General features: G+C 35.0%; 1 protein-coding gene across 4 annotated transcripts in view; it reads left to right on the top strand.

Moving 5' to 3' along the window:
• lrch1 (leucine-rich repeats and calponin homology (CH) domain containing 1) overlaps nt 1-14,656 on the top strand; it is a 57,406-nt gene that overhangs the window by 20,037 nt on the left and 22,713 nt on the right. For all 4 annotated transcript variants that reach the window (XM_079428123.1, XM_079428124.1, XM_079428122.1 and 1 more), the window contains exons 2-7: nt 3,954-4,098; nt 6,686-6,812; nt 7,180-7,285; nt 10,183-10,319; nt 10,399-10,529; nt 11,206-11,293. In XM_079428123.1, coding sequence (XP_079284249.1) covers nt 3,954-4,098; nt 6,686-6,812; nt 7,180-7,285; nt 10,183-10,319; nt 10,399-10,529; nt 11,206-11,293 — 734 coding nt within the window. The remainder of the gene's footprint in view (nt 1-3,953; nt 4,099-6,685; nt 6,813-7,179; nt 7,286-10,182; nt 10,320-10,398; nt 10,530-11,205; nt 11,294-14,656) is intronic.

Below are 14,656 nucleotides of genomic sequence, written 5' to 3'. Positions count from 1 at the left end.
TTCCCCTTGTTCATAGATCGAATTGCTGACTCCAGCTCCTGAAGAGTGATCGGTTCAGCCGGGTATAACGAATCTGAATCTGACAGCCAAGGTAAATCAAGGTTGGACAGAAACGATGCAAAATAATCAGGGTCACCATCAGCAGAAGAAGTATAGAGGTTAGAGTAAAAAGAGTGAAAGGCGATATTAATGTCTTTTGGGTCCGTCATAATGAGCCCAGATTGGAATTTCACAGCTGAAATATTAGCAAACTTTTCATTGTTGCGTAATCTTAGGGCTAGAAGGTGGCTTGGTCTACTCCCTTGAAAATAGTAATTCTGCCTGGATCTTTGGATCAGGAATTCTGCCCTGGATCTCAGTAATGAATTGAGACCTAACCGCCATGATTTTACTGAGTGTATTGTCTGAGAAACAACGCTGATTATCTCTAGTCAGATTCTGGAGCTGTCATTCCAGTTCAACTATCGTTTTGTGTCGGTTTTTCTGAAGGAAAGAGGCATATGAAATTGAGTTATTCCTTATAAATCCTTTAACTGCATTCCAAAGTGTTCGAGGATCATCCACTGAACCTTGGTTAATTTCAATGAACTCAGCAAATTTATTTCTGAATTGACTGAACAAATTTTCATCCTGTAACAATTTAGGGTTAAATCGCCATCTAGTGGCCGAGGGATCAAAGATAATCTGCACAAATTTCCATCATGATCCGACAAAGATAAGGAACAGATATCGGCATCACGAACAGCTGAAGATAAAGAAGTATAAATGAAAATATAGTCAATTCGCGAATAGGATTTTTGAGTAGCAGAAAAGAAAGTGAAAGACTTAGCAGAAGGGTTTAATAAACGCCAACTATCCACCAACGAGGATGAGGTTACACATTGCCGAAGTTTGTCAGAACACAAAGCTTGAGAGTGTGTTTCCTTTGGTCCAGATCTATCTAGGATATACGACATTACAGAATTCGTATCTGCACCCAATACAATTTCACCTACTTGAGATTTTCAAGAGATTATTACAGGTTGTTCAAGTCATGATAGTCTTGAGTGTATCAGTTAGAATCAGGTTGAAAATTATAAACAAAATCAGTAATGTAAAATCAGGCTAATAGATATAGACTTTGCGTTGGTCATGTGTTTAAATCAGCACAATTCACAACAACGTTACACAAGATTGTTGGCGATAATTAAACATTTTTGTTGAACCTTTAAAGGCTGAATTTATATTTTAAATGAATCCTCTACTAACACTTATTGGTTATCATAGTTCAGTGCTGTTGCAGTACAGGCTGCCATTACAGACCTACATTTCCCAGAATCCTCTTACAAATATAGTGCTCCCTTGACAGCCAGTGTACTGACAGAGCCTCATTCTCTTCTATCCTTCCCTCCTGTTCTCTATCTCCTGTTTCTATTATAATTTTATCATTTTATAACCTCCAGTATGTACACACACACACACACACTTACAGAAAGAGGTGTTTTCATAGGACTGTGTGCTTTTCGTCAGGGGTTAGTCTGATAATCCATGCCATCTGTGCCATCTCGATGCCCATTGTGTGCTCTGAACAGAACAAACTGCCTCAACACAGACCGCTGTTACAGGTCAGCAAGACAGAGAGACCGTTCAGACAGAGACAGATCGCAGACGAGAGGCATTTAGAGTGATGTCTGATCATCAGGCGTCTGTGAAAAGGTTCTGACTGTTGTTCTACTCTGTTGTGCTCCTGCAGCACATCATGCAGGCATGTTTTCTTTTGTTTCCGGGTCTGTGTTTTATCTGCAGTCTCTCTCTTTCATGGCTGTACCTGACTGTCCATATCAGTGGGACACTCTTGCCTGCAGTATGTGTGTTTAATATGATGTTGTTCAGTAGAGCTTTTACAAACCTCATTTTGTTGTTTTGTTGGTTTAATAGGCTTAGATTTGCTGTAGATTTGACCTACAGGCCTAGAGTCATTAAATGATTATTCATCCCTCTGTGTTTTGATCTTTCCCCATAAAGCTGAGACTGGGGCGAGACAACGGGGCTTTGTGATGGCACACATAGCTTAATAAGTTGTCCAAGCATATTTTCCTTATAGTAAACTTATGCTCAGTTTAATAGTAATAAGCACTGGTGGTTACCCTTTGCCCATAATGGTTGCCTCCATCATGTGAGCTGTTCACACACTGAAGGTACATGTAGGTTTTCTGCCATGAGGTGAAGAGCTTTTACTGTTTTCAGCACTTGAAATGAAATTGGTACCACTTTGGCCATGTTTGGTTGGCCAAATATTTTTTGACCTTTGCTATTTGTCAGTATCCACACATGTCCTGGTGTAAGGAAATTCATGATCTACTCTACATTTTCCTATATTAGGGTATAGATTAGACATACGTGATATATCTGTGACTGCGGTCATATTAATCGACACCAGCATTTTTTTTTTCATTGGATATTAGATATTTAATTTGATCAAAAAAGCAATATTTATTCATTTTTCCTGGTTTACAGTATAATGTTGTAAATTCACTTTTTTTGTTGTGTAGACTAGTTAGGCCTTTGTGAAAAGAAGCATGCTATCTTAAAAGTAAAAGCTAAAAAACAGAATATTCATTAAATAAAAGGCTATTTAAGTGTACTTGAAGAGAGTACACTTTTGACTTTTTTGACACACTTAAGTACAGTTTATGAAAGTGCTTTATATTAATGCAACATTTTATTTTTAAAATTTTATCAATTTTATTTTAAAGTACATTGTTAATAATTTTTTATATATATTTTTGTTGTACTTTAAATGAGTAAACTTATTTTGTATACTTGTAGTATGTTGATATTACTTTTAGATTGTATTTTATATTATACAGTTAATATATGTACTTTAAATTACAATGTGTTTAAATACATGTAAAATTTTAAATAGAATTGACATTACATTTTATTGTAGTTTACCATAAATGTTTGTCAGTACATTCGGTGGTACACTTTGAACATAAAATTATGCTATGTTTAAAATATGCTAAAGTGCACTCCTTTTTAACAAGGGATCATATTGTAACATGACATAATTTTGTGCAATAATACCAGCTTATCACTATCGGCAGAATTTCATCATCAGTACATCTCTGGTATGGATGAAATTTAGAGCATATCCAGTTTTTATTTTTACTTTTACTTAGTGAGTTATAGTTTGTGTATTTTGTAGGACTATTTATCTAGGTCCTGTCTCAGGAAATTGGGTGTGTTTTGACTATGTATACTGTAGTGTATTATGGGTACCTGATTCTTGACAGGCTTGTTTAATGCATGGAAACTACTATGTGTGTGTTTGGACTGTCTTTAGCTATTAGCACTCATGCAGTCTCTCATAGGGCTGTGTGCATGGTTTCCATGGAAACACTAATGCATAGTGACAAGGTGGTATAGGTCAGTGGTACAGTTGTCATTTGTTGTATCATACATAATGTATACAGGGAGAGAGTAGTAAATTTAGTCATGTACTCTCACAATAAAGTCAACTGCTGCACAGTTTCATTAATATTCCTATGAATTTGATATAAAAACATGGCCTGAAACATCAGCAAAACACCGATCACTTTGATGAAACGGTCTGGTGGTTAAACCCTCACACACATTTGTTAAATGTCATCATTTAAACAATGACATCACCTTTAGGCACATGAAATACTAACTGCGCTCAGGCACTACCAATTATGGCTTTTGAAATGAGGTGTGTGTGTGTTCAGGAAGGGAACTTAACCTTGGGATCCCCTCCTTCACACACTCCAATGTTTTTGCTAATGTTCTCTTTGTTGATGTCTGTAGTTGTGAAAGCACCTCCCTGTGTTTAGTTAGGGTACTACAACAACAAATGTAGCATTGAGTGTAATGTAAAGTCATGCTAGTTGTGTAATAAATGTTCTAACCAATGTTTTAAAGCATAAGCTTTAACAGAACTCTTTTTCTCTCAGATCTGTCAAAGAATCGCTTGATTGACATCCCGTCAGAGGTGTGTCATCTGGTCTCTCTGGAAACGCTGAACCTTTATCACAACTGCATCAAAAGCATTCCCGATACCGTCATTAGCCTTCAGTCCCTGACCTGCTTGAACATCAGGCGAGCATCACACTAACACACACACACACACATTCACAGAGAGATGAATTACATTGTGTTGTGTCTCAAGCCTCATAATGCATTAACGTAATATTGTGAGAAACCGTCAGAATGTGTTAGTATGCTTAAAATAGCATTCTACTACTAGCATACTACTAATATTTCTGCAGTGAGCAGTATGTATGCTGTCATTTTTCTGTATGTATTACCCAAGTAATTCTTTACTACATTTGCCATATTATACAGTTTACAACCAGAGCACACACGTGTGCTACAGTGCGGTATGATAAATTTGACCTTCTGTTTCCAGTTTGATAAATAAACTGTGATTTAAACCTCTTTACAATTAAATCTTTACAATCTCCCTGACTCAATATTTTAGTATAAAAAATGAAGATATTTTTCATAAATTGGATTAAAAATGCAGAATAAACATAATTATTCCCAAGGTGAAAAACAAAACACCACTTACTCAATTAAGCGTCCAACATAAATTAAAATAAAATGTGGTGTCAAGAATTTCACATATTGCTGTTTGAAGTGCAATTAATTAGTGCATATTGTCTATTGTTTCACATACTGTATTTGAAAACAGGTTCAGGATAGACAATAGGAAAATATATTGAAAGTTATGTGTTGCATTAAAATAATCAAAAGTGATCAATTACATGTATAATCCTACAAAAGATAATGATTTACGAAGGATCATGTGACTTTTATGACTGGAGTAATGGCTGCTCAAAATGATGCTTTGCCATCAAAGGAATAATTATATTTTTTCAAAAAATATTCTAATAGGAAACAGTTATTTTCAGGTGTAATGATATTCAGAATATCTTTGGTTTTATTGTATTTTTAATCAAATAAATGCAGCTTTGATGAGCGTAGGATACTTTCAGAAACATTTAAAAAATGTTACTGTCCCTAAACTTTTGAACGGTACTGGAAGTATTATATTTGTATTATTTTTCAAACAACATATAGGATTGCATGTTTGTGCATCAGCAGACCTAACCTAATGTGGTATTAAAATATTTGATTTGCATATGTGTTTTGAATGAGACTGTGAGAAAGAGTCTGCCTATTTTTAAAACCAACTAGTTGGTGGGTGGTTTGAATGAGTTGATTAGTCAATCTCAAAACTAGGGTCCACCAGACCCGATAATGTGGTCTTTAGGTTGCTTCTAAAGATGTGTGGTTTAATATTTATGGTAATTAAAATAACTGGATGGTATTGTTACATAATTGGCTTTTAGATGCATATACAAAGTGCACAACATATAACATACAAAATTAAAGTGAACTAAATAAACATGTTTTTTTTTTTCTCTCTGGTTGTCCTTACTGCTTCTGTTAAATGTAAATACAGCCACACACAGACTCTCCCTCTGTTTGGGTTTTCTCTCTCCAGCCAAATGTCTCCTGCAGAAGGCCTGATATTCACACTGAGTTAATTAGCGATGGAATTTGTTTTGTAAGAAGTTAACGAAGCACTAAGCTCTTAACGGTTGAAAAGAGTGAACATAAACTGGAGATGGAAAATCAAGCAGAAAAACCAAGTGAGATCATGAAAAATGGATGAAAGATCATGAGAATATAAAATTGCCAAAAGAAAGTGAAAAGAGACTGACTCGCACACAGATTTATACGTTTTTCCTCTAGCTCAGCACACACACACAGACAGTTTAACAATTGTTTATTTGTCTGTCATCCTGTAGTCATAACAGGCAACGTTTATCTAGCTATTACTTCTCATGAACTCATAAAAAATTCCCTGAAGTCAGTCTTTTTCCTGTTTAATGTAATATAGATGAAGTGTTACAGGAAGGCTAAGGCACACACATGACCAAGGAAAACAAATCATTTATTATTTATATTTGAATATCAGTCCTTTATCAGTCTTCAGTGCCACAATTGAACTGTTGTGCAAGGATTTAATTCTATTAATTTTATATACATTTTGGGGGAGAATGTATATGTGTGTTTGCTCTGTTTGTATTTTTATATTTTACTATTACGTATTATAATAATAGAACAATATTTTGGAAGTTGTAATTATTTAGATAAGGTATAAACTTAAACATCCAAACAAAAATAAACAACAGTACATTGCATTTAAAAGTACAGAAATAAAATAGAAACAAAATAATGTGAGAAATGCCCTCATTAAGGTAATCATCATAAAAGATTTGAAGACAAATCAAAAGATTGTGGTTACAGCACAAATGCATTGAAAGAAAGAAAGAGACTAAATAAAATGAAAAACGACAAAAATATTACATTAAGTCATGTAATACAGTCTTCCAGATTTGTACAAATAAATCAAATTAGTCAATATTGATATCTTATCAGATATAATTTCATATGATAATTAATGATTATTATAATCATTATTGATAAGTTCTCTGTATGTACAGTAAAATGTTTACCAACTCATTTAACCAAATTCTTTGTATTTATGTCTATTTTCTATAAATGCTGTGATTGACCAATCAGAATGAAGTTTTCCAGATGCGTGCTTCTGCTTGAGGAGTAGCATTAAGAAAGATGCTGTAACATGTTTTGTTTAAACGTTGCGGTGCTGTAGCCGGAACCAGCTGTCAGTGCTGCCAGCATGTGTGTGTGGTCTTCCTCTGCGAGTGCTCATCGCCAGCAATAACAAACTCAACGCACTTCCAGAAAGCATTGGCCAGCTCACCAATCTCATGGAGCTGGTAAGTGTGAGCTTGTGTGCTGTACCTCTGATGCCTGCATATGAATGAGATGTTTGTGATACTTTCTCTGTTTTATGAATATATTACCATGCCTTCCTCGACTTGGCTCATATCTGCTTATACTGAATGTACTGCTTTTCTCTCTTTCCAGTTTTTCTCTGGTAGTTCTTCTCCCTATCTTTTTTCTCCTCCTCCTTTTTGTAACCATAAATGAGAACATACACAGACCAGGTTTTGTAGGTTTATGCCATGTGGGATTTCATATAATATACTACAACAAGCACTTAGTTAGAGTGAGTGTAATGAAAGGTTTGAGCAGAAGATAAACATGTAACTCTAAACTCCTCCTCTATCTTTTTCCCACCAGGATGTCAGCTGTAATGAAATCACAGCTCTTCCACGCCACACTGGCCAACTCAAAGCTCTGAGGGAACTCAACGTGCACCGAAACCTTCTCTGTGTCCTTCCAGAGGGTGAGTGTGTGTGTGTTTGTGTATCCTTCACACACCGCTACACCCTTCTTATCTCTGTTGAAATGATTTCAGCTTCTCTGACAAGTTCACCTCGATAACTACTCATCACATTACCAATAAAAACTTCCTCTGGTAGCTCCACAGCTACAGGAAATCTAGCCCTTGTTTGACCTCTGCTCCACCAACCAACCTCCTTATTCAGGCCCTCTCTGCGTCATGAATTGAAAGTGAAAGTGAGGATAGTTCACCCAAAATTAAAAGTCTGTCATCATTTACTCTCCCTCATGTCATTTCAGACCCATAAGATTTTCATTCATCTTCAAAACACTAATGAAGACACTATTAATGAAATCTGTCAGGAACTTCTACAAGAAACAATGAGGTTATAGTCTTCACTTCATATGGATTCATTTTACTGTTGTACTTTTTAATGCATGAAAGTTTTAGTGGAGACAAAGAAACCTCATGTTTCCAAAAAAATATCTTCATTCGTGTTTGGAAAATGAAAGAAAGTTGTACATGTTTGGAATGACATGAAGTTGACACATTTTTTGTTTAAACTATCTAATTATTTTGCTAAAAGTAGTATTGAGCTCTATTGCTCAGTCTGGCCGTTACGTCTTTCCTTCATCCGTGTCATTCAGTGAGCAATCATTTTGGAACAACATGCACTACATATTGTAACAAAGCCAAATAAAACCCTCAGCCTCATGTTATACTTATATAAACTTATAAACTTCCATTAACACAACACTCTTGTAAGTTGTTCTGAGTAAAAGCAAACATTGAGAAAATGTTTAGTGTTCTTTGTGCTAAAATGATTTTGTGAGCCAAGCATTGTCTGAAACATGTGGCCGGAGTTATATCAACAGCTTACCTTGGCAAAAAAAAAGTCTGTAGCTGAGATTTTGCAGCTCAACTAATTATTCAGCTAAATTATGCTGGCAGGTTATGAAAAATAGCATTTGTAATGGTCTCCCCAAGCACACTGTGCCAAAATGACCTCATGGAGCTGAAGCATTAATATAGATTGCCTGAGAGATCTGCTGATAATTTAGATTTTTAACTTTGAATCATTGCTGTCTTTTAGTTACCAGGACCAGTAAATAACATTTATAAATCTCTGTCAAAATCCAACCCTTTTTGAAATAAGAAATCTATATTTATGTAGCTGACGTTTTTGTTTTTTTTTTCTTCTTGATTGAAGATGATATAGACTTATGTAGGGTACCACGTACCCATTAAGCACACTTCTATTTTTGAAATCAGATTATAAAAACAAAAAATAATTTATTATCCTACTTGATGTCTTAACCAATTGATGTGTTTGTTACTATATACCTTCTATAATTTCAAGTAAATCAGATCATTGCACACTGAGATATGAGTCTCCATGTGTTCACACTGTCTGGCGGCCATTTTGAAAGCTGTCTGAAAACTTTCACCAAAAGAGTAGCCCCTTAAATGTGTGTGTTTTTTTTTAGCTGTTTAAGCCTTTATTTTTGGGTAAGTTTCACTACTTATTGTAAAATTAAGAGATTAATGTTCAGACTTTTGCTTATTAAATAATTACATCCAAAAGATAGTTTTAGCAACATAATGCAGATGCTACAGAACACAGTTAGCTGACTAGCTGTATAAGATTGTGTGCTACGCTAACATATTACTTCACAGGCATTACTGGCTTGTACTTTTACATCCATAAAATTATAAATTGACTGTTTATTGCTGGTCTGTCGTTTTACAGTGCTGTAATTTTTAAAGATTTCATATTGTTTTAAGGTGAGCTTACAGGGTACACGACTATGAAAACCACACAGTTTCAGTGTGACATCAATGAGAAAAAGTATAATTTCATAGATATTGTTAAAAAAATAGTTGTTCATATTAAAATATGTATGAACTTAATACATGACCTAGACTATTTATTTAGCAAAAATCCTGTCATTTTAATAAATATTACATGAAATATATAAAAAATTGTTGCTGCTCCCATTAAGCTTTAAATATGAATTGATGGTTGTCACTTTAAGTTAAGTCTACTCAAATCTGCAGACTGGCTCTGATCTTTGGCAACTAGCTTCTCCAGACTGTAAATCTGTGGAAAACTGGGGCAAAAATCATGTAGTGTATTCCAGTCTTAAGAGCGTTAACAACCATTTAAAAAGAGGTTTCATAATGAGGCTAGTTTCTATGTTCATCCCCATTAATTAAATGTTTTATTGGTTCGTTTTATTTGATTTTTGAATGTGTTACTTAGCTGAAAGTGGACTAGTATAGATGTTGATATGTGCTTAGATGACACTTCACCATGAATATATAACTGATCGACTTGAATGCCTTGTTGCTTGATTTTAGTGTTCTGTTTTTTTTGTGTGATTGAATTTGTACCTTCAAAAATATATATATTTTTACAATTATTCTTTAAAAAGTTTCCTTAAAATAAACAAGAATTTTTAATAAAACATGATGTGAGCTTAATGGGAACATGGGTGTGCTTAAAGGGTACAAAAATGTACCCATTAAGCACTGCCAGACATTTTGAATTTAATGATGTATGTCTTAAATGCTTTTGTCATTTAAAATAAAATTTAATATTTTTGTGTGCGAGATTAATATTTTATTTTAACATAAATTTGTACTGAAACCAATATCTTGTGCACTAAAATGTCTCAATGTAGATTTTGGTGAGCTTAATACGTACGTTTACCCTAAACATTTTATTATTGAGCTTCCAAATGCAAAATGTCTCCTCTTTGCTTTTCAAGAGCTGTTGTGTGTGTTTTACTGTTGTTTTTTTTATATTTTGGCAGCCCTCTCTGCCCCCTTGTTGCGAAATGTATTCACTTAATTCTCTAATGCTTAATAATTCTCTGTATGTGTGTTTTTTTTTTTAGATTTGGCAGATTTACCCCTGGTCAAGTTTGATTTCTCCTGTAATAAAGTTTCTACTATTCCTGTCTGTTATCGAAAAATGACCCAACTCCAATCACTACAGCTGGAGAACAATCCACTTCAGAGTCCTCCTGCACAGGTAACACACACATACACTCACACAATTTATTCTTCAGTTCTCTCACAATTGATTCTGACATTATTTTTGCTGCTTTCAGATATGCATGAAGGGCAAGATTCATATATTTAAATACCTCGCCATGGAGGCATGTCGTAGTGACAAGATGGCCGATGCCCTGTATCTTCCTGTTGCAGACCGCCTCAGCTTGACACGACCCACGAATGGGAGGTCAGTCCTCATGATTATAAAGTAGTATCAAGTAGACTGAATTAAATTGTGAAAATCAAAAAAGGTGTGTGTATATATATATATATATATATATATATATATATATATATATATATATATATATATATATATATATATATATATATATATATATATATATATATATATATATATAATAGTTTATAGTTATTATCAATTCAAAAGTTAAAGTGCACTGTTTTCCTCAAAGCAAAAAGTAGACTAAAAAGATATTTGAATCCAAAGTCAAAACCAATGTCGTTTTATTCTTTTAGTCTAGATATTTAAGCAGCAGCCATATGCTATATTAAATCTTTATATAATATGAATATTTGTCAAAATAATCGATATATAATTTTTTTAACCAAGTCGTTCACCTCTAAATGGGTGTATAAATAGATCTGAATGTAGATTACAGTGTTGAATCTCAAAAAAAATCCAGGTCGTGTGTGTATGTGTGTTGCCTGTCATTATCATCCTTATCTCAGGAGAATCCTTTTAATAGACTGCAGGGGGTCACTCTTCTGAGGGAGAGAGAGAGAGAGACTGAAAGATTTCTTTCTCTTTCTCATATGAGAGACATAGGCTGCTTCTCTCTCTCTTTTCTGTCCTAAGCGACCCTTGTTAACTTCTAATCACCCTCTTCTTTCTGTCTCAGCACTGAGGACTTTGATCAGCACAAAAAACTTGACAGTGACTCTGGGGTGGGCAGTGACAACGGAGAGAAACGCCTTTCTGCTACAGAGGTCAGTGTGTGTGTGTGTGTGTGTATGTATGTAGAAAAAGCCTGACCATCTGGTCTATGTGCTTTGGATATTTGCATGTCTAATTTCATGTATCTGCTATATAGTGTTTTCATCAATGTTGCAAATTTAAAGGGAAAGCATTATTAAAGACACATGTTATGTTAGTTTGCTTATGGCTGGGCTGCAATAAAACAGTAGCAGGATTAAGATCATATGCTTTAGGGACAAAGGTCTGATAGCTGGTATCTGACAGTTATCATGTACTGTAGCATAGAGTGTTACTGTTACATCAGTTGTAGTTGTAATACACTGTCCTAGCATTGGGACAGGACAGTATAGTTAAGAGTTATGCTGGGTAGCCCCGCCCATAGTGAATTCACATTGGTCCAAAATCCCGCTCAGAATAACTGTATGTTAAACATTAACTATGCTCTGATTGGCTGTTATTGCACCTTGTTTGCAGAGCATTTTCAATTTCTGTGTGAACAGATAAATTACTTGATGCTGTAAATTTATTGTGAAATGCTTGTTTAAGACACAATGATGCTGATGTCAATAGTAGTAATAATGATAAAACAATTTTTATATTAATTTTATAATAAACAAAATGAAAAATATACTATATAAAATATAGCTTTAAAGGTTGCTTCTCATGGTGCTTTACAGAGTAAATAGAATAATAATGATAGAACATCAATATGCATCGATGTAAATACTAATCAATACTTTTAAGCTCTAAATGATGTATGATACATTCATACATATATATGAAAATAAATGTCAAATTAAGACTATAAAAAATAATTTTAAGGCTGAAATATTAGAGATAGAGTGTACTATGCTTTTTTTCAGTGAAATATTTGGTAGACAATGTCTTCTCGCTTTTTCATAAAGAATCTCTCAAGTCAGGAAGTTCCAGATGCCAAAATCAGACTTTATTGCTCAAGACAACTAAGACAAGAATGCGTGCAGAACATCCAACAATCACACTTGCAACTCACATTTTTATATAGTATTAAACAATGACCTCATCGTCACATTTTACTTTTCTTTTTGGAATTTTCCCAGTATTCCCGCCACAGTTTTTTCAATACTCTGCCAACTTTTACCTAATTGTGGCATTATGCAAGCTGGTTTATGATTTTGCTGCTTTTAACTATAATTCCTTCATACAATAAGAGATACTAATTGACTTTAGTACATGTATAATCAATGCTGTTTGAAACTGATACCATATTGAATCCTTATAAAAATTGTAGCAAATTAGCTTAAAGTGAGATGAACATAATTAATCATAATGGGTTGTTATCAATTATATATTCATCTTCAGGAATTAACTGTAGCATTAATAGTAAAATAAAATGATTTGTTCGTCCGCAGTACGGACAGTTTTAATCGTCTATTGACTCTAAGGAAAATTATTTCTCTGGTCACTGAGAATAATCTCCTTCTTAACACTGAGTGTGTAACAAAACCAGAACGTTAAAGTGACCTCGTTCTGTGAGCTGCAGACACAGACAACCATACATATGGATGTTTATTAAACTACACTACAGGGGAACATGCAACATCGAACTATACACAAACATACATACATTAAACATAGATGCCAACGCAAGGAAGGCATGGAGAGAGAGAGAGAGAGAGAGAGAGAGAGAGAGAGAGCGCTCGTGCGCAAGAGAGTAGAGTGTAATGGCAGGATTTATACATCAGCTAACCACAACCTGTTAAGAACCATCAGAGAATCACATCACCTTAATTAAAAGGGGTCGAAGCCTGGAAGCGCATCTAAATAGTTAACAAGCGGTTACTTGCATTGGTTTTGTTGGTGCTGAGTAAAGTGTCCTGGTGCATGTATAATGCTTAGATTCTTGATGAATTCCTTTGGGAGTGAAAGCTTCGTCATTCCAGCCATGGGTTGATTGGTCCAAAGTGAATCGACAAAGTTACTGGACTTAAAACTGCCAGAAGCTCGGACTCCCCTCAAAAGGGGAGTTGCGAGATTTCCAAGGTGATATGTATGTCTCCAGGGCACCGAAAGTAAAGAGAAGACCTAGTTTTATCTGGTTTCCCTGTAACACCCATTTTGGTTAGTTTGACCAATAACAAGGCATATATGGCACTTTTCCACTGCGTGGTACGACTCGGCTCGGTTTGTGTTTCCACTGCAGTTTAGTACCGCTTTAGAGTGGGCGGGATTATTCACGTGTCGTTATAGGTGCGCCGCCTCTACTGCCGTGACATCATCGTAAACGCGCCACAAACAAACACACAACAATGGAGCATATCGACGGAATGGTGTTCTTCATTCTCGGCATGTGGATGATTTTAACAGCAAGACGAAGGAGTTTGTTTCAAAAGAGACTGATGGCAGCCAAAGAAAACACAGCTAAAAAAGACAAGAGAGTTTGGGAACTCGTACAACAACACGCAGATGACGACAACACCTGACAGCAGAACAGCAGGTCTACAACATGAAAATCTGCAGAGCACACGTAGTTGTTGAAAATGCCTTTGGTCGATTACAAGGAAGATGGCGATGCCTTATGAAAAGAAATGACTGTGCTGTCAACCTTGTGAAGTCCATGGTGCTGACATGTTGTGCTCTACATAACCTTTGTGAGAGTCATGGAGAGGCCTATGAGACTGCTTGGGATTTACCCCCAGCAGCAGAGACTGTGGTGGCAGTGCCACAGGCTGTAGAGGAGGAGGGCAGGGATGTTCGTGCAGGTCTGAAGCGTTACTTGAATAGCTAACTATTCATGTAGCATGTTCTGTAAAGTGAATTATCAATACATTTTTAAACAATATTTCAAAGTTTACAATGTATCTCTTGTTTTTTTATTTGTTTTGGTTGTATCATGGCGGCATTAATCATTTGTCTTTATCTAGAGCTACATTACCTGCTCATACAATAATAAATCTTTAATATAGTCTGGGGGTACACGTATTCGATCAGATTGTTTTTATTGAAGCAAAACACAAATACAAAGGTAAAAATATAAACAGAAAACACTCTAAAAATATACAAAGTGCAAAAAGTATATACATAAGGCATAAAGGAAGTTTAAACTACAAAACAAAGAGCAAACTTTAAACAGTGTGCAAGTGTACCTTGTGCAAGACCTGCACAATTGGCTGATATAAATTAAATAAGTGAAAATGTAAACAGCAAACTTTAAATAATGTGCACATGTATGTAGTGCACAACGGATATACAAAAGACAAATACAACAAAAATAAATTTTAAAGTAAACCGAAGAAACTGTTAACAGTGTGCAGACATGTAGTGCAAACATTATAAAAAAAAAAAAAACACAAAGACACAAATGCCTATGGCATTAGTCGGCAAGAGAGTTCTAT

Source organism: Barbus barbus (genome assembly GCF_936440315.1).
Source record: "Barbus barbus genome assembly, chromosome: 11".
Classification (NCBI taxonomy): Eukaryota; Metazoa; Chordata; class Actinopteri; order Cypriniformes; family Cyprinidae; genus Barbus; species Barbus barbus.
This window is presented reverse-complemented; position numbering and strand designations above follow the sequence as displayed.